Source organism: Perkinsus marinus, assembly GCF_000006405.1.
Source record: "Perkinsus marinus ATCC 50983 genomic scaffold scf_1104296975926, whole genome shotgun sequence".
In the NCBI taxonomy this organism is placed as follows: Eukaryota; Perkinsozoa; order Perkinsida; family Perkinsidae; genus Perkinsus; species Perkinsus marinus.
The window spans coordinates 203813-229338 of record NW_003200605.1 but is presented as its reverse complement, the minus strand read 5'-3'; the positions used below and the strand labels follow the sequence as shown (position 1 = coordinate 229338).

At 43.9% G+C, this 25526-nt stretch overlaps 4 protein-coding genes across 4 annotated transcripts in view; 3 read left to right on the top strand and 1 right to left on the bottom strand.

The window, feature by feature from the left end:
• Positions 1-663: 663 nt before the first annotated feature.
• On the top strand, positions 664-13607 carry Pmar_PMAR004487 (tyrosine/tryptophan monooxygenase, putative; the record flags this gene model as incomplete). The annotated part of the gene is made up of 32 exons (XM_002764985.1): positions 664-863; positions 1453-1591; positions 1912-2006; positions 2475-2592; positions 2638-2768; positions 3269-3357; positions 3422-3527; positions 4448-4565; positions 4624-4766; positions 5085-5154; positions 5557-5643; positions 5691-5820; positions 6064-6159; positions 6621-6817; positions 7453-7683; positions 8114-8266; positions 8520-8615; positions 8671-8785; positions 9812-9908; positions 9959-10078; positions 10124-10192; positions 10261-10332; positions 10615-10696; positions 10821-10920; positions 10961-11094; positions 11832-11905; positions 11965-12041; positions 12794-12885; positions 12932-13042; positions 13085-13161; positions 13220-13321; positions 13568-13607. 32 exons carry the CDS (start codon positions 664-666, stop codon positions 13605-13607), a joined length of 3561 nt encoding a protein of 1186 aa, XP_002765031.1.
• Positions 13608-18848: 5241 nt separating this feature from the next.
• Positions 18849-19501, bottom strand: Pmar_PMAR004486 (conserved hypothetical protein; the record flags this gene model as incomplete). The annotated part of the gene is made up of 2 exons (XM_002764984.1): positions 18849-19324; positions 19390-19501. 2 exons carry the CDS (start codon positions 19499-19501, stop codon positions 18849-18851), a joined length of 588 nt encoding a protein of 195 aa, XP_002765030.1.
• A 628-nt stretch (positions 19502-20129) lies between these two features.
• Pmar_PMAR004485 (conserved hypothetical protein) lies at positions 20130-21425 on the top strand. Its single transcript, XM_002764983.1, has 6 exons — positions 20130-20215; positions 20263-20365; positions 20677-20871; positions 20931-21089; positions 21143-21271; positions 21321-21425. Exons 1-6 carry the CDS (start codon positions 20145-20147, stop codon positions 21396-21398), a joined length of 735 nt encoding a protein of 244 aa, XP_002765029.1. The 5' UTR covers positions 20130-20144; the 3' UTR covers positions 21399-21425.
• Positions 21426-22127: 702 nt separating this feature from the next.
• The window catches only part of Pmar_PMAR004484 (hypothetical protein), a gene marked incomplete at both ends in the record, with an annotated part of 7543 nt that continues 4144 nt past the window's right edge, over positions 22128-25526 (top strand). Inside the window, 8 exons of the mRNA XM_002764982.1 lie at positions 22128-22250; positions 22327-22451; positions 23112-23251; positions 23315-23367; positions 23413-23520; positions 23616-23785; positions 23832-24023; positions 24085-24309. Coding sequence (XP_002765028.1) covers positions 22128-22250; positions 22327-22451; positions 23112-23251; positions 23315-23367; positions 23413-23520; positions 23616-23785; positions 23832-24023; positions 24085-24309 — 1136 coding nt within the window. The remainder of the gene's footprint in view (positions 22251-22326; positions 22452-23111; positions 23252-23314; positions 23368-23412; positions 23521-23615; positions 23786-23831; positions 24024-24084; positions 24310-25526) is intronic.

Here is a 25526-nt window from a genome sequence, read left to right as displayed (position 1 = left end):
TCTATCTGTGATGGGGGAAGCTCTGAATGACGATTTTGAGGAGCACAGCGTGTAGCCACTGAGGGCATGCAGTTCGAGATTCAAAGTTTTAGCGTTCATACATGATTTCTATTGTGTTTGCAAGAGACCCTCTTCTAATCGCCCTTCTTGCCGCTGACGTGTCGCCTTCCAATGTGTCCATCGTCGTGGAGTAGTCGTGAAGGGGTCGTTGTTGGGCATTATATAGAGCAGCTGATTGTTATTGGGGACGCTTTGACCTCAACTAGTCGGTTCGCCAATAATTTCACTAAATTCAGGATAATTGGTGGAGCGGTGGAGCAATCGTTTACAATTCGAATGGTCCCGAGTTCGAATCTCACTCTGTACATTTCTCCGTCTTCAAATTCATATTCTATTGTGATGTTGAACTTGAAATGGCTGATAAAAGAAGACCTCATTGGTGCTTTTAGGGCCCGCCTGTGGAGGCTAGCGCTTAACTGAAGACAATTGTGAGTTGATATATGGAGGTGAGAGTGATAACATTCAAAATTGGTTTTGTTGAGTAGACTAGAATGTAACGGCAGAGACCCGCAGTAGAAATGGCATATCTTAGGTTCAAGCACGTAAGATACAGAATAGGTCCGCATGTTACCAGGTGGCCTCCATTTTCCCATTTTCATCCCAATGCCCTCCGACACTCCTCAAGATGGCAGATCTAAACCTCAACTAGCTCGATCCTTTTCTATCATACAAGCTCACAATGAGCAACGCTCGGAGCTCTTGGATGTTCTTTCTGATGTTAAAACGAAAGTTCAAGATCGACTGGGGATCGTCGACTTCCCTCTGCCGCAGTTCATTTTAATTGGCAAGCAGTCTGTTGGCAAGTAATGATGAGGTTGAATCTGGGCTTCTGAGTAATTCTTCTCATATGTTAATTTCACACAACTGTTTTCAATCATTCTGGTATTATACCAACGCACTGCTTACATACTGTACTACTGCGACTACTATATACTGCTGCTCGTTACTACATACGAGTGATGTTTCACTTTTACTTCTGCGGGGATATTCGCGGTGCTAGAGTGAGTGAGGAGTGAGGACTTCACTTGGTAGAGTACTCACTCTCTTACTTGTTTTTTATGGTAAAAATATACTGATCGTGAAGTTTACTATGAGTGCATTTTTCATCATGAAAAGTTTCTTCTCAATTTTGAATAACGATGATGAAAATGTGACATTCCTGAGTGGTAATGTGGACAGTGGAAATTTGGAAAAGATGCACATGGTCAACGAAGTGTGTTGGTGAAAATATGGAAATTTTCGGGAAATTTTTTGATAAATTTCCGTTACTCATGTGTGTACTTCTATAATGGGTGAGGAAACTCTTGAGCTCAGCTCAGGCGAGCGAACATATATTCATGTACTGATTCACGGAGGCTATTGTAGCCACACCTATACTGCAGCTTGCCTCAGGTCTCGTCTTATCGAGGCTCTTGCGGGCGAACAGTTCAATTTCGTCAGTGGCACTATGGGGAGTCGCAGACCAACTGTTTTGGAATTCCGTAATGTACAACAGAATAAGAACTCGCGGTGGTATATTATGGATAAAAAGGTAATGCCTCTGTGTCACAGTGTGGTAAAATTTACGCATGGTCAACCACATGTGTTGGTGACAATATGAAAATTGTGAGGAAATTTTGGGGATTCCTTGTTAGTTTCTGTACAGGTATCGTATATATTCTTCCAATTCGTATATAAAATCATATGAATAGTGAGGAAAGTATTGAGCTGAGCTGAGGAGGGCGAACCTTTTTGTACAGCACTGTCTCCTGCCGGGGATCGAACTCGTTCGCGTTGGGTCTGTCGTGGCTGAGTTTTGATAATATCGCAATGGAAAAACGACAGACATGGGTGTCGAACCTGCGGCCTCAGACTAACAAGTGGCAAGAACACCCTCTCTACGAAGTGACCCAAATCATCGGTGAAGCTCACGAGTCGCTCGGTGCGACAGTTACGGATGATCCTGTGTAAGTCGCCAGGGAGTTATTCGACTTTGTAACTGTGGGAAAAATGTTCCTAATGTGTTGGCGTTGGAAAATCTGTTCCTAGCCGTATGGGAAATTCGAAATTAGTTTCACCTCGGGAAGCTTTATAGGTTTGTGGATGATTCTCTCTCGTGGTTGGCAGTAGTTGGAGATGAAACAAAGCAAACAGGTTGAAAAACGTATGATTTCTTACTATAATAAAATTCTACGAATTTTACTGTCACGCAAGGCGAAGGAAAAATAATGACCGATTTTTAGGCTACCATTTTATCGATAATAAAAGAAAAATATTTACAGATTAGGAATTTTCGGAAAATTCTTCATCATAGAGTCATCTCTGTTTGGTCTGGACATTTTTTCCACGGAAATCATTCACTTGCGAATTTTCCTATACTCAAAAGGGTTTCCAAAGTCGTGGATTTCTGGAAGTTTTTTAAGAATCGAAATCAGATACGTTCGCGTGGAGTCTCCATTTTGTGTGGATATGCAAATTGTCGATCTCCCGGGCTTCCGAGACTTCGCCCTGGATAAGGAGAAGCAGCAGTTGGCTGACCAGATCGACAACTTGGTAATTTTTTTGGCGCAGTGACGGTGTTTACTACTATGGCCTCAGGTTCAAAGGTTCATGCAGGACACTCGTAATGTGATGATATGTGTGGAGGAGGCGGGTGACGCTGCGAATCTGTCGACCTTGTCACGGTGCAAGCGGTTGGACCCGGGATTTCAAAGAACTATTCTTATAAGGTTGGAATGCTTATCGAAGGGAGTTTCCAGAGCTGATTATAGGAAATTTCACGTATGAATTTGGGTAGAAGTGCATAGGAATCAATACGAATTTTTCTCGGAATTTTTATATTGTTACCGACACATGTAGTTGACCATTTGCATATTTCCCCCTACATTTTTATCGTATAATTTTGTGCAGTTAGTTCGCGCGTGTTTATTATGGAATTTGGTGATAGTATATTCAACAAAAAAACGACTATAGGAGACGACTTAGGAATGTATCAAACTTTCAACGAGTATTGGCATCCATAAATGTCCATCTCTGCGATGTGAATATTATCCTTTTTCGAGTGGACATCATCGTTTTTACTAAAAAGTGAGAATTTTAGGGTATGTAGTTTTATGGTAGATTTCTCGTGGGCCAGGCTTCACGTGTTTAGAGAAATATATGAAATTATGTTGTTGGTGATAAAGTGAATTTTCGGTGATTTTCGTGTAGTGTTTTTTCTTCATTTTAGGAACAAGCTGGATAAGTACTATCGAGATTTAACCGCGCAGAATGTGAACGACTGGTTAAACGGTTTTGGAGATCTTCCGGATAATCTAAGTGGGTTCGGAGTGAAATTTTCGGAAATTTTCGTGATTTTTCTGTGGAATTTTTTTTCGTGAAGGTAAATTTTGTATGACATTACCGCATTGGAAGGATAAGGAGGAATGCCCTAAGCCGTTTGCGGAGCTGAGGGAAGATATGAATAAACAGGATGTGGCTCAGCTACGGTAGGTTGTATATTTCGCATATACCGCAACAACAGGCGCTTTGGTGTTGTGCGTGCGTGCAGAATTATTCCGGATTAAATTCAAAGCATAGAATAGTATCAGATGAGTCAAACGAATCCTCTGTGTGCCGAGGTTCGCGCAAGAATCGAAACAGCTCTAAGAGATATGCACGAAAACTTTTTCTTGTCGGAAAAATGTCCACCCCGGGGATCGAACCGGGGTGGACACATTCTAGGGTAGAGCTATTGGATGAATCAATAGACGAGGGCTAAGCGAGCTCCTCCTCCTTGTCGCGAAAGCCTAGGGATTAAATATTTTTTCGGAACTGAAAATCGATAAAGTGCGAGCCGTCTAGAAACACGCAAACTGGGCGGAGATCTCTTTGTTTCGTGTCCACGAATTTCAACCAAATTCTTTCACCATTGAAATCCTCATTCTTGATTTACCATAATGCAATTCGCGCACTTGAAAGTCAGCAATTTTTTTGTCATTTTTACTTTCCTGAGCCTAGGGCATCGTCGTTTGGAGCACTCCTAGCGCCCTGTATATGAATGTAGATATATCTAATCCTGTTATAATATTACTAGGTACTAATTTTAACTTTAGGATTTCAGTAGTTTAATATTTAGAAAATTCATGGATATTGTAGACTCACCCTAGTGATATGAAAAACACTAGTGAAAAATATACATATCACCGCGAATATCGCGTTTTTCACGGAGTTTTACGCCGTAAAACAGGTGAAACTCTACTGTTATGAGGACTACCACACAGAGATGAAGTTGTTAAAAATTGAAGTATGTGTCGGGGATATTGAATAGGATCGGCAAGTGTCACTGCGCCATGAAATTATTATGAAATAATTTTGTGGCGCAGTGACTAAATTATGAAGATAATTTTCACCCTACGTGTGTTGTTAGGTCTAAAGGAGCGAGTGAGAGATTCGCGTCTACTATTGGTTTTGATAATTTTACTAAGTACATGGAACGCCGAATTGAAGTGATGTTTGCCCAGGCGATCGGCCCTGTTTTGAAGAAGGTATCTTTAGGTTGAGCGAGTAAGATACGGATTAGGTTGCCTTTTGTCCTTTTGACAGTTGAAAGATTTGAAGCAACAGAATTTGGAAAAGGAGGAGAGTATGAAGGACGAAATTGAGAATACGAATCCCGCGCAGATCGTGTCTACTGTTCGCGACGTGGGCATGAGTTTTGCCCATTGTTTAAATCACGTGATGGAGGGGTAATGCATCGGGAATCGAAAATATGTTCATGTTTGCGTATGTCATGAATAGACTTTCCTAGTGTTGGAGTAAGAATATATGCATGGTTTCCCTCAGCTGAGCTCAGGAGTTTCCAAAGCTAATTATAGAAGTTTACGTACTACGAATTTGACTATGTGGAAAAAACCCAAAATTTCCTCAGAATTTCCATGTTGTTACCAACTCGCGAAGTTGGTATTTTTTCCCGAATCGTCATGGGTGAGTGTTACGGGATTGCATTCAGATCGGAATGGGAAAATAATAATTTTTTTTGGAATTTTTGTTGTTATTGGTGTCAGTTTCGTCCGCTCGGATGCTGGTAGGTTGACGTTGGAAGATGAGCTCATTGCATTCGCTGCTTATGAGGAGGTGAGGTGGTGGTAGGATATATACCGCAATAAATGTCATTTTCGCGTTGTGCATGCGTGCGTGGATGATAAATTATGAATTTGGAATAACGACGATGAGAAAAGTATCAATGAACTTTATTCCTTTTTCGTCCAGAAAAACACAAAAAAAGTGACAAAAATTTTCGGGAATATCGGGGTGCTAGTAGCGCGAGATCTCAGCGCTGGGCGAGCGAGATCTGCATCTTCATCATCTTTTGTATGAGTAAAGATGACGATCTTGGTAGATGGTTAATCATGACTATATCTAAGTTCTGTTGAAGTTTCAGCGTGAAACTCTGGTGAGTTGGCGTGAAATTGTAATTTTTTGAATTTTTTTCTCTGAGAAAAAAATTTTTCATGATTTTTCAATGTGGTTGTTTAGGGAGAAGGTGCGGATTTCATGATGCTCCCGAGTGAGGATTTTGCAAGTCTGAACGACTACATCGACTATTTGAGGAACGATATAAAAGTAGTTGAGGAAATGCAAGATTGTGTAAGATTGCAAGATTTGTGTAGGTGCCCGCTTTTGATGTTGAAATTAACGGCGGTGCGCAATTTCGGAGGCTGATGTACGAAGTTGAAGTTTTTTTGAGATTCTCGGAAATCGGCGTGGAAACGAAAAAAAAGGATGTTATCCAAGCTCGTGGTAAGGAAGATACGGAATAGGTCCGAAAAAGGCCTATGGGGTGTTGAATAGATTTCTCGTGAGTTTTATGAAATTTTAAATTTGAAAAATCGATTCTGGTAGCGCCTTTTAAAGTGCCGATTATTATATACCCGTGTTCATATCATAATTTTCTGTTTTCCAAATCGGGAGGAAGGTCACGTCTCGAGTACAGCGGAGCGAAGTGTTTCACGATGTGCATTATTTTCCTAAGATGTCCATCAGGTGTATCTATGGGATCGGTGACATGGAGAGATGTTGTTGTGAAGTTGTTATGTACGGAAGCGTTGATTCCAATGAAATCTAGGATACAATATGCAGGTAAATCTTGCAATCTTGCGATTCCTCAACGCTGTAAATATAGCCAAGGCTGAATCTCTGTGTTGGAATGTGTGTTTGGTTACCTGAGTTGAGCTCAGGAGTTTTTTATAGGGGTAGAAGTGGACGATGAGAATTTTCCGAAATTTCCGCGGAATTTTTTTGATATTATCAGCAACATACGTAGCTGAGCATATGCGTATTTTTCCGTAGCACTGAATTTGTATTTTTGTGTGTGAGTTTGAAGTTCAACGCCTTGCTACGACAACACGGTTTAGTGTGATTTGCATTGATGCATATTAGTTCGGGAGGGATCATTTTTTGCCGTTGAAATTGTCTACTTTCATTATGTCAATGAGTTTTGTTCACTGTGGATGCACTTCCATATTTGGTAATCCTCAGAAATTTATGAGTTTTTTCCTCCGTGGAATTTACAGTTGTGATTTCACGATTTTACTTTTCAGCGGAGAGAATCAAGTGGTTTTTCATATCGCAGAAGGATGCTGTTGTCAATTTCATGTTGAGCATAAAAGGCTCGGCTGACGAACAAATGTTTTCGTTGTTGTATACGAAACATGTGAAGTTGATGTTGGAAAATGAGATGATAAAACAGCTGGTGTACAAGACGTATGATGATGCTTGTGCAAGGCAGCTCGAACAGGTGAGATTTAGTGTTGGAGGTATATATGTTCGCTTTCCTCAGCTGAGCTTGAGAGTTTCCTCATTAGTGGTAAAAGCGTCTCGGGTTTGGTGTGCAGAAACCAGGAAGATTTTTTTGCGAAAAATATATCAGAATTTTTTGAGAGTTCTGAAGAGTTTCTCGGGAATTTTCGCAGGTTCATAAAATAATCCTTCTAAGATTTGTGTGGAAACTAGTGAGCTCAGCTGAGGAGAGTGAATATATATATTCCTCTAACACTGAGCTCAGAGATATATGTGAATATTGTGTGAGTTTCAACCTAGTGAAATGAAAACTACTAGTGAAAAACATATTCTACGACTACTGCATATCACCGCGGATATCGCGTTTTTCACGGAGCTTTACGCCACTTCACATAAACGTGTGAAACTCCATTGTTTGAGTTCGATACCATCTTTTTTGATCGGACCCGTTTCGTATCTTTCACTGGAGCTACGGAAGATCCTTTCGCTTATGAGAAGAGGAAATATTTTTCATAATTTTCAGTGGAATTTCCACTGAAAATTATCAAAAAATATTTCCTTAATTTTCCACCTTAAAACGGTTGAAAAAAATTTTTTCCGTGTGCGTAAAATTGTGTGTTTTATTATTTTCAGTTTATGGAGTTGTTCGATAATACTCTGGCGTCGACTTTTTCGAATCCTTGGGTATTTTTGAAACGTGGATCTTCGGGTTTGGAGAATCTCGAAAATGATGAAAGAGACGATGGCGATACTAGTTCGAGAAGCAGCAAACAGAATGATAGCGATTCGACTGACGATGGGTTTGATGATATGCAGTTGCCAACTTTCGAGGATACTAAGAAGAGAATTCCTATGGAAATCGAGGTAGCTTGGGAGAATTCATATAGCGGGGTTTTGAAGTATGAATATGATGATGAAAAATTTATATGAAAGTTCTAAGTGGGGTTTCACCCTAGTGATATGAAAAACAGTGGTGAAGAATATATTTTACGACTACAGCATAGCGCGAATATCGCGTTTTTCACCGAGTATTACGCCACTTCACGTAAAACGGGTGAAACTCCAATATATCTTGATACCGTATTTTGCTATATTTTACTAAGGTAATTTTTTCGGGAAAATTTACCCGTAAACGTTGTTGAGATATTTACTTTGGAAAAGATCTTTCTTGTTTGCATGTAGTCGCATTTTCTATGGATGGATTGGTTGTAGTTTTCGGTGGAATTTTTTCTCTTTGGGAATCTTCGTGCGCATGCGTGCTGATGATGATGATGAAGTTGTGTTTCTCGTTTAGTCGCGTAGTGGCATTGAAACAACACTGTCTCATTGGTTGGGAAGGATTCCGATGGAGCCACAGCAGATCGATGAGGCTGTGGAGAAAGTGCAGATGCTGGTGTTGAAGACCTTCTCGTTCATCAGATCGCAAATATCTGATCAAATTGAGCTGGTAAGATGAGAAAAAATTTTTGGCGAAATTTTTCGGCAGGTTTTTTTGTTTGGGGAGTTTGTGAGATAAACTTTTGGGAAAATTCTGAGGCGATGGAGGAAAAATTCAGAAGTGTTGTGCTGTGTGTATTGGAGTTTCACCGAAGATATGAAAAACACAAATGAAAAATATATTTCACGACTACTGCATATCGCGAATATCGCGTTTTCCACAGAGAATTACAATTTACAAATAAAACTCCAGTTTTTTTCAGTTTGCTGAGTCCTTCTTCAAATTGCCGATGATGCGCAGACTGGAAGACGATATGAGTAACATACAGATGACAAATGTTGACACGGAAACCTACAGAGTGGGAAATCTCGGGCGAGGCGAGCGAAATAATTTTTTGTTTTTTTCTTGTCAAGGTTCGACGTGAATATCTTGAGGGCGAATTTAAAACGATCGAGAAGACCCTTGCGTCGTTGAATGAGTGTATTGATAAACTGCAAGGATTTGCTCTGAAGGCTCAAGCGAAGATGAGTAGAGTGGCTGGAAGCAAATAGATACACAGAGATGGCAGCGTTGTGAAAAATGTATAGATGCAACGCTTCGCTCCGCCACTGGATAGGGTTCTCCTTGACGAGTTTATCGGCGACTGATGGTCGCTGGAAAACACCGCATTTCGAAGGTTTCTGTCAAATTGCTTAAGCGGAGCGATGTTGGGTTAAGTTGATGTTAAAGTGGGGGGGGGGGGGTATCTTGAGGTTGAGCGGATAAGATACGGAGTAGGTTCTCCTGAGTGCCATGATGTGTGAGTCGACACTTGAAAGGTTGACGGGTCGAAGATTAATATATACGGGACAGTGAATGTGTTGTATTCCTTTTTGAGGATATTTTATCAATGTTTTGTCGGGGTTTCTATCAAGGAGTGATTTTGTTGAAATCTGCGGCCGAATACGAATTTGTTATTCTCGAGGTATTGTTATATTGCCATTATTACTCTCTTTGCATTGTTGTTTATTCTGTCACTGAACTGATGATGGCTATTTGGTGTCGTGTGAGGCCTTTTTGTATGATATCTAGGAGGATGATGGTGACGACTCTTGGGGGCGAGGAGAATAGTAGAATACACACGAAGCCGGCAATAGGTGGGAGAAAGAGGTTACTTCTTTTAGCAGTGATATATCAATATTAGTGGAGTTTCACCCGTTTTACGTGGAGTGGCGTGAAACTCGGTGAAAAACGCGATGCAGTAGTCTTGAAATATGTTTTTCACTAGTGTTTTTCATATCACTAGGGTGAAACTCCAGTATCTATAATATAACTCTATATACGATATTCATATTGGAGTTTCACCCGTTTCATGTGAAGTGGCTGAATATTCCATATGAAAAACGCGATATGAAGTGAATTTGAAATCACTTGGCACATTACATCGGACAATTCACAAGTGTTTCACGCGTTTTTCGCCAAGTGAAATGAGAAATATGTCTTTCGCAAGTGTTTGTCATATCACGGGTGAAACTCCAATATCTATAGTATAATATTGTTGCCTCGTTGTTTCAGGGATAGCATTTACACTTCATGACAAACCGGGGTCTCTGGTGGAGGCGTTGAGTATCTTCAGTCGAAGGGGTATCAGTTTATCTCATGTTAGCAATAGGTAAATCTTGACGTGTTGAGAATTATGCATGCACGCATGCACATGGGAAGGTGTTCCCCTTTGGAGCCGTACAAGGCGATGTTCCATGTGCATTTTCGTGGCGCGTGGGAATCGGCGAAGACTCGTGAGGTTTTGGAAGAACTGCGTCCCCTCACACTGGATGGACAACTGTAAGGATATGCGAGAAATATGAGTATTGATGGATATATGATTAGGTTCAAGATAGCAGCTCCAGATGTGCCTTGGTTTCCGAGGCACATCAGCGATTTGGACCAATTTTCGAAGTAAGTGGAATTTAAGGAGACTCCCACGAAGTTGTGGAATTTTGGTAATTTTTATTTTTTTCTATCAGAAGCACTCTCGATGCTGGGGATCAACTCGAATCGGACCATCCAGGATTCACTGACCCAGAATATCGCGCTAGGTGGGAAGCATCAATTTGCTGTTGTTAATAGTTTGTTGTTGTTTATAGTTTATTCTTGTTTATAGTTTATTATTGTTTATTGTATTATTGTTTTGTATTGTATCATCTTTATTGATACCACCTACATTAAGGCTACTCATTTTCTAGTAAGGATGACCTACTCTGGTTTTGGTCTAGTGTTGAATTAATACCATGCAAAAGGCACACGCGTTTTGTATTTCGTCATTTTTGTGGTGTAGAAGAAGACCTTATTCGGTGCTCTTATCTGGTTTTCTACCCTAGGCGTGAAGAGATAGCAAAAGTGGCGTCAAAGTACAGAGGGGCGGATGGTCCTGTACCACAGATTGAATACACAGAGAAAGAGGTATCAGCGACTCTACTCTGTGTTAGTTGTCGTTTTTTAAGCTTGTGCGAATTTGCACTGGAAGAATTTTGGGGGTTTAGTCGCAGTTTGTTGATTTTATTTACTCAGTCGCAAGTCGTGTTAGGTTGCGACCTGGGGTTACGTTTGGGACGAGCTTACTAAACTCTATCCTAGGCATGCTTGCAAGGAACATAATGATGCACTGCAGGCTCTTACGGAAGCCGGTGAGATTACTCGGTGTGGGATGTGCGCAATTTATGGTAGGGATATATGGACCTCGGAAAATACCCCAGCTGAACGAGTTGTCGGACTTCGTGTCGGCGAGAACAGGATTCCAGTTTCGGCCGGTCACAGGGTTGCTCAGTGGTCGAGACTTCCTCAACGCTCTGGCATTTCGGGTAGGGAAATGTCATTTTGATAAAGTGATGGGAAAGATGATTATTTGTTATTGGAGTTTCACCCGTTTTAAGTGGAGTGGCGTAAAACTCAGTGAAAAACGCGATGCAGTAGTCGTGAAATATCTTTTTCACTGGTTTTTCTCATATCACTAGGGTGAAACTCCAGTATCTACAATCTAATTCTATATACGATATTCATATTGGAGTTTCACCCGTTTTACGTGGAGTGGCGTAAAACTAGGTGAGCAACGCGATGCAGTAGTCGTGAAATATATTTTTCACTAGTGTTTTTCATATCACTAGGGAGAAACTCCAATGATGCTGTTAGTTGTTGTTTTGTATCCCCTTTCATGTTGAAATTAAGCTTCGATATAATTTTCGGAGATTCTGATGTCGAGAATATTCCGATCAAGATTCCAAGAGTAATGGTCAGCATTTCCTAGATGCTAGATTAGCCGTGATTTAGTTATCGTGCCTTTAGTATGATGGAGTTCCACCCGCTCAACGTGAAGTGGCGTAATATTCTATGTAAATGGTAGGACGTATATGTTTTCGCGACCGATATGAAGTGAATTGTGAAATATTTTTTCCGCTAGTGTTTTTCGTATCACTGGTGAAACTTCAATATATCATTCATCGTATAAAGTGTATAATATTGGTTAATAGTGAAATTAATCGATTATATAGTAATTTCACGTTGTAGTTCTTCGAGCTGTGTTGGCGTCCATGTGATGTAGGTATTCTTCTCGACACAATATGTAAGGCACCATTCAGTGCCCATGTACACTCCAGAGCCTGATGTTATACACGAGTAAGTACTCTGTGGCATGAGAGCTCTCTCAGGTTGAACTCATGTTGGCTGTGATTTAGATTACTTGGGCATGCGCCGATGTTCCTCAATCCTGACTTTGCCGATTTCACTCAGTACATCGGCTTGGCTAGTTTGGGTAGGTTCTGAGGGGGAACTGAGTCGCAATGATTTGGTGACACTTCTGGGTTTGGAAGTATACGGATTTTTCCCCCCCGTTTTCACACCAAAGTGTGCGTTTTCTATGATATTCACTGAAACTTGTCTTGATCGGCAGCGAAGTCGACAGCTGTAAAGTATACAATACGCGCCATCTAGAAACGCGCGAACTGGGCGGACACTTTTTCCCTTCATTTTGACGAATTTCGACCTAATTCTTTCACCATTGAGCTCCCCGTGCTTGATTACCCATAAATCCGAGTCGCGCACTTGAAAGTCGACAAAAGAATATTTTGGTCATCTTTACCTCCTTATCTTCGAGTAGTATAACGAATCTGACGGGGGAGGTCCTATGGCATAGCCGTGTGATGAGCTTGCTAATAGAGGCTCTTTATTGCGAGAGCACTACAGTGAGGGAAAAGGGCATCGCTCCGCCGGGTAGCACCTTTTAGAAGTCCTTGAGCGTTGAGCTCGGATGTTCTCCGCAGCCATTGGGGCCTGGAGGGGAAAAGGAGATCTACGTGTGAGGTTAATGATCGAGCGATGGACACTAGCTGGTGTTTGTTTGATAAGAGTGGCAAGGTCATTCACTATATAGACTCGACAATCGGAGTACACCAACGTCATAAGCCCGTCGGGTCTATAGGATCCTGGAGTATTCGTATATACTATCAATGGCTCCACTCCTGGGATGGATGAATTTCATGGGCACACGACTAGGGCCTACTGTAGGTGCCAGTGATGACGTTATCAAGAAGCTAGCGGCATGCTATTGGTTCTCGGTAGAGTTTGGGTTACTCATTGATCTCAAGGGCGCTGTGAAAGTACGTGCCACAGTCAACTCGTCGTCTTCTACACGGTGCATTGCAGGCTTATGGAGCTGGCGTGCTCTCATCTTATGGGGAGCTCCTACATTCTACTTCGCCGACTAATCCTAGTATATCTATAAAACCCTGGGACCCTGAGGAAGCTGCTAATGAAGTGATAATGAGCGTCAGTTGATATTAAGGAGCTTCCTGTTAGGAGTACCCGATCACTAAAATGCAACCGGTGTATTTCGCAGCGAAGAGTATGGAGGATGCCAAGATACAGATGAAAGCGTAAGTGCCATCAGGATGTGTGTCTGCTATAGGGCTTTGCTTAATCGCGTTATGTCAGGTACTGTGATAGAGTGAGTCGGCCCTTTCACTGTGTGTACGATTCGGAGTCACAAAGCGTCTTCACTGATGTTGATGTCTATACAAGGCCAGTTGCGATGAAGTAGGTCACCACGTGTCAAGTTTGTCACCATCTCTGTAGACGGGCTCTGTTTTTTCTAAGTGTGCGGTGAAAATATGCTTATGGTTGACTACATGTGTTGGTAACAATATAAAAAAATGTCGATGAAATCCTTGAAATTTTTCCCTGGTTTCTGTATATTTTCACACGAGCTCTTGAGCTCAGCTGAAGAGAGCTAGCATATGCTCCTCCAACACTGTTTCTGAACCCCAGCTCATGATGTGGCAGATACAGACCCGTGGATCTCTCCTTACGAGAGTCTCTCTGATGTCGTTCGCTCCTCTGTAGCGTCAGTGACATCATCATTAGCGACCTGTCATGTTATTGATACACCGTAGAGTTCATTTTTTTCTGTTCGTGCTGGGCTTGAGTGATGTAAGGAAATTTCGGTTGGAGAATTTTGCGAGTTTACGAAAAGAAAAAGTTATGGGTATTGATAGCAACAGTGCAGCGAAAAATGTTCGCTTTCCTCAGATGAGTTCAACTAAGCATAGAAGGATATACGAGAAGTGTACAGAAACAAACAAGAATTTTCCGAAATTTCCTCGAGAGCTTTGGTATTGTCACCAACACATGTGGTTGAGCATGTGCATATTTCGCCACACTGGATAGTAACTGTGATAGCAAACGCTGATGAAAATGTATCACTCGAGCCACTCAAACTGTACCTCTCGGTTGGAGAGTGGAGAGTCTATCAGTCTAACTCTGGGCGTTTCTGTGGAGTGTATTGAGAATCGAAGTGACAAGGGGGCAGGCCAGCGTGTTATAACAATTTTTCACGAGCATTTTCTCTTGACTGTGGGAGTCCTCGCTCTATGAGAAGTGGGCTTAGGTCGTTCAAGAGGGGGTTCAATTCGATACTAGTACGCGGAAGCTCTCTTTGAGGGGGGAAGCGTTGGGAGGCACGTGTTTAGAAGTGTTTTGATAATTATAAAACACCGTCATCATCATCGGCAGCAGCAGCAGCAGTCGAGGAGAGCGAGGAACGACGGTGTGATGATGAGGGCCTTGCTGAGGGGTTGGCAGAGATATGTTGCCCGGAGAAGAATTCTGTGGAGGAATAGGTGGGTAATTTCGTGGCGAGTGACGCTGGTTGTGGTATGTTGAATCTGCAGAATTGTGGTATCGGCTCGGGCAAGGTTCCGATTAAAAGAGGAGATCCTGTCACTATGGTATGCTTATAGCCACAGTCAGACTATGTGTGAGCTGAGGAGAAGAAGGAGGAACTTTGCAGATGAGGTCAGTCCTGGGCAGCGCTGTGATGTATGTTCATCAGCTCAGCTCAGCAGTATCCTCATTAGTTATAGTAGTTATGTACGAATCGTGTTAGAACTGCACAGAAACCAGCAGGAATTTCCCAGAATCACCATAGTGTCGCCAACACATGTGGTTGATCACCAAGTGCAAATTTCACCACACTGGTGCTGGGTTCCATAAAGAGATGTTGATTTTGGTCATCATCCTCTTTTATGGAGTGACATATTCGATTGGCTCGCGCCTACTAGGTGCTCACTGAGTAGTTGTTGTTGTTGTATCAGATGTCTGCTAGAAGGCGATATTTGGTGGTATCGGCGACCTTCTCAGCCTGGGTATCAACAGTATATCAAAGCCGTATGAATACCCTCAGAGCTCATCGTGCCCATGCCCACCATAGGAGAACCCTTCTTGGCAGGAGTGTTGCTGCCCTACACTTGTGAGTGGGTCTCTCTCACTGTGGCTTGGACTTATTAGGTCTTTAGTTGGAGCCAGTGTTGGAGTAGGAATATATGTTTGCTTTCCTCAGCTGAGCTCGGGAGTTTCCTCATTGATCATAAGAGGATAGAAATGTCCGAAAAGTAACCATAATTTCCTCAAAAAATCCATCTCATCACCAACGCATGCAGTTAACCATGTGCATATTCTCCCACACTACATAGTGAGAATACCGAGGCACAGGTACTCTACCCGGCGAATTCGCCTCCGGAATTTGTATGAGAGCTTGAGACGACTGCACTCAAGTGGTGTTCATCAAAATTTCTACAGCTTCTGGCGTGATGCCACCCGACGTCTTGTGTGGGCGAGGACCCGAGCCTTGGAACTCCATCGCAGAATTAGGTTAAAGCGCGGGCTTCGAGCATTACAGAGGAGAGTCTGTTTGGTTCGGGAGCGGGAAGGGGTCAAGCAGAAGGTGATATCTGTAAAAGCGCGCGCCCTGGTGATCGATTGGAGAGCGTGGACGAGGGAAAGGCTTGATAAGCGGCTTGTAAGGGCGGTGTTGAGGCGGGCGTTTTCGGGTTGGCGAGATTTCACCAGGAAGAGGAGCACGGCAGAAGACGGAGGTGTGGTATTGAAATTACGAGTGTCTTTCCAGCTCAGACGACGGGCGTGTTTAGCGTGGATGGCTGTAACTAGAAATGAGCTCTTGGCGAGACGAGCTGCTGGTGAGAGGCTAGAGCGGATGGTGTGGGGGAGATGGACGCAGTGGGTGAGGCAATCTTGCATTCTTACGGCCTTCTTAACGTGGAGGAGAGCCGTTCTGAATGTGCCTAGGGAAGCGGAGCGGGTGAGGTTACGGAGGAGCTTCAAGGGTTGGGTATTGCGGTGTACGGACATGAGGAGGGCGGCTAGGAATGGGAAGGAGTGTCGGGAGATGCACGTCGCTGTGTTGAGCTTGAGGGTGTTGTTGGTGTGGTATCGCCTGGGTCTGTTGTGGCAGGGCGCGCGGCGGTTTGCGGAGGTGTATGCGAAGAGGAGGTCGCTGAATGGTTGGAGAGAAATGAGGAAATTAGGGAAAGCGGAGCGGAGACGGCAGAGGAAAATTCATAGGAAATTTGCTGATAGAATCATCAGGGTGAATTTTTATTCGTGGCATGATCTTTGTCGCGTGCGTGACCTCATGAGGCTGAAGTTGTTCCGGTTGAAACGGCGCTGTATCGATCACCTGATCGATTTCGTCGTGGACAAGCAGTTTTGGCGGGCTCGTAAGAAGGAGGCTGGAAGGCGTTATGATGAGGCCTTGCTGAGTCGTAGCTTCGAAGGCTTTCAACAGTGTGTTGAGCGCCACCGGTTGGGACGCTACGAGGCGTGTCTTAGGCTCAGGCAGGGTTTGCTGAGGAAATGGTGGTTGAGATGGATGTACGAGGGAAGGCCTGTATTAAGGCAGGAGAATGGTCGGTGGGCGTTGGCTGTGAAGTGCTACTCAGGGGGGTTGATGAGGAGGGCCTGGCGAGGATGGGTGGGTGAGAGGAATAGGAGGAGGAATGGTAAGAGTAGGGTGAGGGAGGCTCGAGTGGTGGTCATGCGCTTGAGGGCTGTACGGAGGCTGTCGGATTGGAGGAGCTCTACGGAGAGGAGGAAACAACAGTGGAAGGTAACACAGTTGGGTTTCCATCCATTGAGTTTACCTGTGATATGAAAAACGCGAAGTGGAAAACATAAAATAGTTAATAGCAGAGCAGGTGAGCAGTGAATAACGCGTTAAACGCGTGATGTACGTGAAATGTCCGGGTGATTTGTCCGGTGTAGTTCGCGGAGTATCCTCGATTTTCATGAGGCCTATTACGCCACTTGACGTAAAACGGGTCGTGAAACTCCACTCCAGTGTACGCATAGTCCAGCCTAGTGTGCTGTGTCGTCGAGCCAAGCACCAAGGCCCAGCATGTAACCGTATATGAGTTCTTTGACACTATTCATTGAAGTTACGAGACTATCCTGGGATTTTACTCATCTCCTCTGGGTTTGCTTTCACTGATTACATCTTATAGAGGTACGGTGTTGTTAGATATGGCAGTACAAGGCCTTAGCGGTAGCCAGTGTGAGGGATGAGAATTCGCTTCGCTCCGCCTACCGATTTTGGGCGGTCGACTGTATGCGGTATGCTTCCCTGAAGCGTAGAGTGCGTGCCGTAGCGATGCGATATTACCTCTTGTTGCAATGGAGGAGATGGAGGGCTGGAGTGTCGATGGCGATTGTACAGAGAAGGAGCGTGGAGGAGAAGGCGGCGGCCCATCGTATGGTGGCGATGGCGAGGTTGGTGGGGAAGGGGGGGACATATGAGGCCCTCGAGGGGGAACTCATTTGGAATTTTCAACATGGCTAGGAACACATTCTTCGAACAGTTTTCGATGTAAATTTCATCACATTAGGCACATTTTATTCATTGTTATCAAACCCTGAGAAACGATATCAAGGCTAGAGGGGTCCGGGGAAGGGGGGGGGGCATTCGGACGGTTTGAGCTGAGGAGTGTTTATGCGATTTTGGTTATTCTCTCTCAAAATGACACCACACAAAGCCAGTTTGGAAAAACATGCACGTAGTCAACCACATGTGAGGGCGTGGTTTCTGAACATTTCAACCCGGGGTCGTTTATAAACTCCCACAATTAGTGGGAAAATTTCTGAACTCAGCTGAGAAAGCGAACATATATTCCAACATTGCGTGGCGGAGCGTCGTTGGAAAATGCTAAAATTGTTTTTGTCCGATGAGAATTGTTTACACCTTTGAAAATCGTCACTTACCGCGGTTGGCCGGACGGTGTGTTGGTTTTCTCCACTTCGTTATTTTTGGGCGAGCGAGATCGACATGGGTTCTTGACGAGGTTTTCAGGGTCTTCGACACTTTGAGGGTGGCAGTGGAGGAGAGTTTAATTAGCCGATATAATAATTCTAAAGCGCTCTTCTACTGGGCTGACGGTCTTTGTAGAAATGTGTGGGAGCAATGGGTGAGTAGCGCGCGCCCGCGTGATCGATTTACGAAGTAGTGCATAGATGTTGTATGTCGATCATCGTCGTTATACGGGTGTGCTGCGACGTCGAGCCAGCGATTTACTCTGTTTCAATCTCCTGAGGAAGGCCCTGGAAGGCTTGCAGGGTCGAATGGAATATCGAAAAGTTCACCGAGGTGTGGTACGGCGCTTGGAGGCTATTATGGAGGTGGGCTTGGTAGGCGGTCATTTTCGGACATGTTTTGTATCTTCTTCGCTGCAACCTAAGATACCTCCCTACAGGTTAATCTGAGAAGGAGGTACCTCTCCCAGTGGAAGAAACGTCTTACTTTTGAGCAACATTTGCAATCCTGTTTGGAGGTTGCCATCCGAGACGGGCACCGACGACTTCAGCGCCGTTGCCTCATAGACTGGCACAGGATTACGCGTCGGCTCCTGGTCCTACGGCGGTTAGTGGAAAGTCTTCAGAGGTGCCTCTTGAGGTCGGGCATGCGGAGAATCGTTGTTGTGATGGAGGCAGTCAAGAGGCGACAGGTGAGTAGCTACAGCGGGCGCCGATTTGATATGCAAATGTGAAAAATCAGCGTTTTTTCCTGAGGTTAATGATGATCGCTCTGAGATTTATAAGTAGTGGTAGAATAACTTGTCATGGCTCTACAGCCTGGACAAGTAACTAACAGCTAACAGTAACAGTAACACTAACACTAACACTAACACTAACACTAACACTAACACTAACAGTAACACTAACACTAACACTAACACTAACACTAACAGTAACACTAACACTAACACTAACACTAACACTAACAGCTAACACTAACACTAACACTAACACTAACACTAACACTAACACTAACACTAACACTAACACTAACAGTAACACTAACACTAACACTAACACTAACACTAACACTAACAGTAACACTAACACTAACACTAACACTAACACTAACACTAACAGTAACACTAACACTAACACTAACACTAACACTAACACTAACACTAACACTAACACTAACAGTAACACTAACACTAACACTAACACTAACAGTAATAGTAACACTAACACTAACAGTAACAGTAACAGTAACACTAACACTAACACTAACACTAACAGTAATAGTAACAGTAACAGTAACACTAACAGTAACAGTAACAGTAACACTAACACTAACACTAACAGTAACAGTAACAGTAACAGTAACACTAACACTAACACTAACAGTAATAGTAACAGTAACAGTAACAGTAACAGTAACAGTAACAGTAACTAGCACCTCTAACAGAAACTGCTGTAGTAGAATTGACTTTAAAGATTCACCATTACAATGCTACCATCACTACTTTGGTTCATATCTTGCTGACTGCTGTTGGTGATAGTCGGCTCGGGGGCCCTTTGTGAAGGGGAAGAGCAGTGTTGGAGGAATATATGCTCGCTTTCCTGAGTTGAGCTCATTAAAAGGTCACATACGAATTCGTGTAGAAGTGCACAGAAACCAATAACACAAAATTTTCACTAACACATGTGGTTGACCATGTGCATATTTTTCCACAATGGGTATCAGTTCATGAAGAAAACGTGTTGGGTAAATTGATCTTTTCAGGAGAGCCTCGCGATACTTGTGGTGGCACGATGGAGGAAGTTCATTTGTCGTAAGAGGAAAATGATGGAAGATGCTCTCAGCGCCGAGCTGGAGAGCAGTAGAATGGAAATTATGGTTCGAGCGGAGCGGGAAAAGGAGATATGGACACGGCTCGGGGAGATCCGGGCGGAGATAACGAAAATGAAAATTCAAAGTGCTGCTGGTGGTTGATCATCATCAGCTTTCTGCTTTTCTTGAGTTGTTGAGTTTGATAGTAGTATGGAAAGGGACATGGCCTTCTGGTAGTATGGAAAGGGTAGTGGGAAGGAGTATGCTGTTGAAATGACTGTTTCTTTGGTTCGGGTGAACGTGTTTGTTTTTCATCAGCTGAGCTCAGTAGTTTTAACAAGTTTGGAGTAGAAAAATTTTCACATTGTGATCAACGAACGTAGTTGAGCATATGTATGTTTTTCAACGCTGGTGCTGCAATAAACAGTTTTTCACGTTGTTGCCCCCATGGTTTTCGGACGAGATGAGAGTATCGAGACGATAGAGAGGCAAGGACAAGAGATCATGCGGTTGAGGAAGTATTGCCTCCCGATGGGAACTATCGTGGATGTATTGTGTATTTCAGGGAAGTGGCGACCCTACGCTATCGAGAAGCCCGTCGGCGGCCGGTGGGGGATATGGCACTGGCTGGAGACGAGGATGATGAACATTCCATTGGCCGTCACAGAGTGAGCAGTCTCCCCTTATTGGGTCTGTTGTATGATAGTTAGTCGCAAGTGTGGTATTACTGAATTTTGATGTGATAATATTTGCAAACTACATTGTGTCTATCGGTACTACTAGGGAGTATTCGTCGTACTATTTCACGGTAGAAGTATGACTATGATCTATGTTATTATTTTCTATGACAATGTCATTCAGCGACTCTCTTGTGGTTGGAATTAGTAGTGGTAGTAGTTGTGATTTCATTGAAATCAGTAGTGGTAGTAGTTGGAATTTCACTGCTTAGATTTAGTGGGTGGGTGAACGTCATCGTCAGGTGATGGACGGTAGTTACCACAGTTATCGTGACAGGATATTATGGCTATTGGGACTACTATTATTACAGTCATTATCATCATTCGTATTATCCTCCTATAGTACCCTTCTCACGACTCATCCCGTCATCATCTACTTCCTCACTATGCTAGTTGGTGCTGGTGGCAATGCTGGCAGTCAAAGTGCAGTGTTGGTGGTAATTCATCACTTAACATGCTGCCTCTACAGAGGAAGAGATGCTCCCCTTGTCGTCAGGTACGACGCTTAGCTCTCGGGCAACAGGGCAGCTTCTCGATAGGGAGATCAGTGACTCGAGAGATCGGCATGGCGATGGGCATGGCCGCCATCTTGGGTGTTGTCAGTGCTGTGAGAACGCTTATTGTACCTATCAATGATGGTGAACAAGTCACAGTTGTGAGTTCGAGGAAATATGGTATACAATTATTATCGCACTGTATTGGTTTCAGATCGAATCAATCGCCATTTCTATTTCTATGATGACGATTGTGCTATCGTCCATCCTTCTCGGTACCCTACTCCCGCTACTGTTGCATCGTCTTGGCTCGGACCCGGCTCACGCTGGTGCTGCTATACAAGTGAGTGACTTTGAATATTTGCGGATGTTATGGTAGTGTTTTTTTGTAGGTTTTGATGGACATTCTGGGAGTTCTGTTGACTTGTTCGATATGCGATTTCCTACTCCTCAAGGGACGAGTTTTTTGATTGATAATATCTGATAGGCGACAATGCAGCATATCTCTCCGCTGTTGATAACAGGGTTTACTTCCTCAACACGTAACGGTTGTGCTTAGTAGCGCCGCCATGGGGATGTTGTCAGTTAAGCCTGAGGCCTGAGTGATCAGTGTGGCTTCGTTATGTGTTTTGTAATCGTCCAGTTCTTGTAGTAGGCAATGTTACGTATCGAACCGACAATATGACTCACGCGTTCATTATACATGAGTTTTCGTGTGAGGCTCAAGGCGAGTGTGTCGGTTCTTCATCATCATCATCACCATCCTTTTCGCGGCTGTGGTATTCGTCAACCCAACGACTGGTATAAGTTAAACGCAATTCTGAGAGCACAGCCGGGAATTCTGAGGAAGTGTTTTAAACATCTCCGTTGACTCTTCGGCTGACTTGATGGAAAATTGCATTCGGTTGCGAAATATCCGTTACGAATTTCATACACTGATTCGTTCAACAAATCCGTGTATAAAATTCGTAAGAAATTCTGTTGAGTCCATGTAATAGCATTGCTTCTTAGCATGGGCAGCTGTAGGTTCACAAAGTGATTGAGATCTCAGGTGTATTTCATCTCCAGCGTTTGAGGTTAGATGATTTAACGAGTATGATGGTAGATAGAATCTCTAGATTTCATCAACCATTGTTCCCTAATGATTGAAAATAAGCAGAGTTTACTGAGCATAGCGGCTCTTCCTGAGCTTTTTCGTTATGACCCGAAGAGTAGTGGATCTCAGCAGTGATGATGATGATGGACGCGTTGCCGTTGCCGCCTTGGAAGAGGAGTTGGACTCAGTCGAGAGGCAAATTGAGGAGTTGCGTGTCACCAGAGATGTAAGCTACGCACGCCGAAACGTAGTTTTTCTGCCTAGGCGTTTTGATGGCATATCGTAGATATATTGGTCTTCAGATTCTCCGAAGTAAGCTGGCAAGACTACGGTCCAAGTTGGACAGTTCGCCGTCCCCAACGTCCTCATCGGTATGGGCTGACGCTGGTTTCTCATGGGACTCCAGTTTACGTGATGCTGCCTGGCGGTAGGCTAGTGGACTTTGGTTACTACAATGATGAAAACTATCGCTCTACTGTGGTGCACGTCAGTGTGGGAAAATATGCACATATTTTACAAATGTCAAATTTTACCTGATTTTTTGTTTTTATTGCATATTGGATTTTCATATGTAGTTGAGCATGTGCATATTTTCCCTCACTGGTGCACATATTTTAACCCTCGAGCCATCAGTGTTGTAATATATGTAATCGCTTTCCTCAGCTGACTCTAGAAGTTTCCTCACTAATTATAGGAGTTCATATACAAAGTAGGGTAGAAATGTCCATGAACCAACAAGAATTTTGCAAAATTTCCTCAGAATTTCCATATTGTCACCAACATATGTGGTCGACCATGCGCAGAACGAGGCCCGATCGCACAGTACTCTGTTTCGGCAATCATTTGCAGTGTTGGAGGAGTGTATGCGCGGTTTCCCTCAGCTGAGCTCGGAAATTTCCTCGTAAATTATAGAATTTCCGTCACTACGTTGTCAAAACTTACGGAAGACTCTGGGTAGGAGTGTATGAAAAACCCAAATGAATTTTCCCAGATTTCCTCATTTCTGGTGTAGTTGACCATGTGCATATTTTTTCCCAAACTCGTCATTTGAATATCGCTATCTCCCCTCAACATGTGTGCCGAACAGGTACTTTGGTGTGAAGCAATTCCGTGACCACCAACTGAGTATACTCAACGCCATACTAAGCGGGTCGGACGCCGTATTAGTGTCCCCTACAGGCAGCGGGAAGAGTCTAGTGTATCAGCTACCAGCAGTTCTTATGGGCGGTGAGCACTCTGCTATTCAGTGCTAGGGCGCAGACTTACTACCCTCAGCTAACCAAGCTAAAGAGAAGCGACTTACTGTAGTGGTGTCTCCTCTGATCTCGCTCATGCATGACCAAGTGAGTTGCCGAGATTACTATATAGGCGGTCCGGACTGGTATCAGGTTTCATCGTTGTTGGCTGTCGGTGTCGCTGCGCGATTGCTGAGCGCGCAGGAGCCGAGACAAAGGCAAACAGCAATACGGAAAGAATTAAAGGAAAAACACGTTGATGTACCGCAAAGTTTGTCGGAAATAGTTGTGAAGCATCTTTCCATCGATCCCTCCCACGTGGCATTCGTCCGTGCCTTGTATGTGATCCACCTCAGATAGTTTTCGTAACGCCGGAGAGAATCGCGAAAAGTGCCCAGTTCATGAATCTGCTTGGTCGCCTCCACGAATCAAAGAGTATTGGCTTGATCGCTGTAGATGAGAGTCACTGTATTTCACAGTGGGGTCACGATTTTCGCCAGGACTACCTGAAGTTAGGGATGCTGCGGTAGTGGCAGCAGCATACGTGATGATGATGCTTAGTAAATGTTCAGAAAACACTTCCCTGGAGTACCGATAGTTGCTACAACAGCCACGGCAACTCCGCAAGTTGTTGAGGACATATGCGGTAGACTAGATCTGGATCGGTCGCGCACTAACGTTAAGCGAGCTCCTTGCGATCGACCCAACATTTTCTATGGCGTCATTCATAAACCCAGAGATAAAGCGAGAGCGGTGGAGCAACTGTTAGCGACTGTGACGAAGTAGTCAGCAATGTTTAGGACTTCAGTTTCCACTCGCTGTCAGGTTGTGTGCTTCTTGTCCGCCTGCTGATTCGAATGGTATTGTATATTGTCTGAGTAGAAAAGAAACTGAGGATGTGTGTACGAGTCTGAATCACGCTGGTATCCCTGCTGTGTGGTATCATGGCGAGCTCGGGGCCGACAGTCGGGCAGCGGTTCACAAGTCGTGGATGTCCGGTGAGACCATGATCACTCGACATGGCCAGTGGCGTGAATTAGCCAAAGTCAGGTGAGAGCAAAGTAATCGTCGCTACGGTCGCCTTTGGTATGGGTGTACATCACGACAGTGTCCGCTGGGTTATACATTTCTCGATGCCTCCTAGTATACAACATTATCAACAGGAATCCGGTATGAGCCTATCCAACGTCTCGGAGGATGTACCTACTACTTGTGCCAGGCCGTTGTGGTCGCGATGGTAGACCAGCGATTTCAATACTGATGGCCTCGCCATTCGACATATGTCGTCAGAGTGTGATGGTTTATTGGAAGCCTAACGCCCTTCAGGAGCTCTATGTAATGGCCGAGTACGCCTTCTCGACGACTCGGTGTAGGAGAGGGTATCTTGCGGCTCATATGGGGGATGCTGAATGTCCATCTTGTGATGGTTATTGTGATGTCTGCAACACCGAGAGCTCCGCACCGCCTAGAAAAAGTCTCAAGCAATGTCCAAGCGAAGACAAGATCGTTAGAGAGATTTTTTATCAGCTCGATGAGGCAGCTGCGAGAGGGGAAAAGTTGACGTTGTTGAAACTGAGCGAAAAATGCCGGAAAAATCTCCACTGCGAAATTGAAGGAGTGGCAGTTGCTATCATCAGCCTTCTTAAGTCGGGTCATTTAAGGGAGACTTTCGATGCTACTGCATACTCTGTGAATTCCTATATCGAAAAACGAAGAACGTCCTCACCGCGGTCCATTTGGGAGTTCACTCATCGAGAAATCGAGAGTAGCGTGTCCCGAGTTTTCAATAGTCCGACGCCACAAGTGGAACTAAATGTGAACGAAGAAAAGCTGCGGATTGTTGAGAGGAAGCTGAACCATGGACGGCTTGAGATCGCTGCGACTGTTGATAAAGATATGCCTCCGCAGAAGATTCTTTCTGACCAGGAAATTCATGAGCTGCGGAAATACGATGGAGAAGGGGATCCCTTGGAAGCAGTTCGGAAAGCAATTCGTGTCCCAAGACGGTTCGATCTCTACGGCAAGAGAGTGGCTTCTTATTTGGTGTGTGAGTAGAGGAAAGTGCGTCTCCTTTTAACCGATTTGTCATGTGCTTCTGGGCGGGTCGTGACGTATTATAACTCTCCTCTTTAGGAGATAGACAGTTATCAGTGCCTTGTGGTGACGGGGTCTCCTTCTACCATCCACCCCATGATGAGCAACTAATATGAATATGGATCGTTGCTCGATTGAGCCTTCTCTCGAACGACTTCATATCACGAGTATCT

Bases quoted from the DNA above. Each gene is read 5' to 3' on its own strand.
- Pmar_PMAR004485 (XM_002764983.1), top strand. From the start codon at position 20,145: ATGGTTTTCGGACGAGATGAGAGTATCGAGACGATAGAGAGGCAAGGA. The intron at 20,216-20,262 runs GTATTGCCTCCC...TGTGTATTTCAG, and splicing joins GAGATCATGCGGTTGAGGAA to GGAAGTGGCGACCCTACGCT. The intron at 20,872-20,930 runs GTAATTCATCAC...CCTTGTCGTCAG, and splicing joins GTCAAAGTGCAGTGTTGGTG to GTACGACGCTTAGCTCTCGG.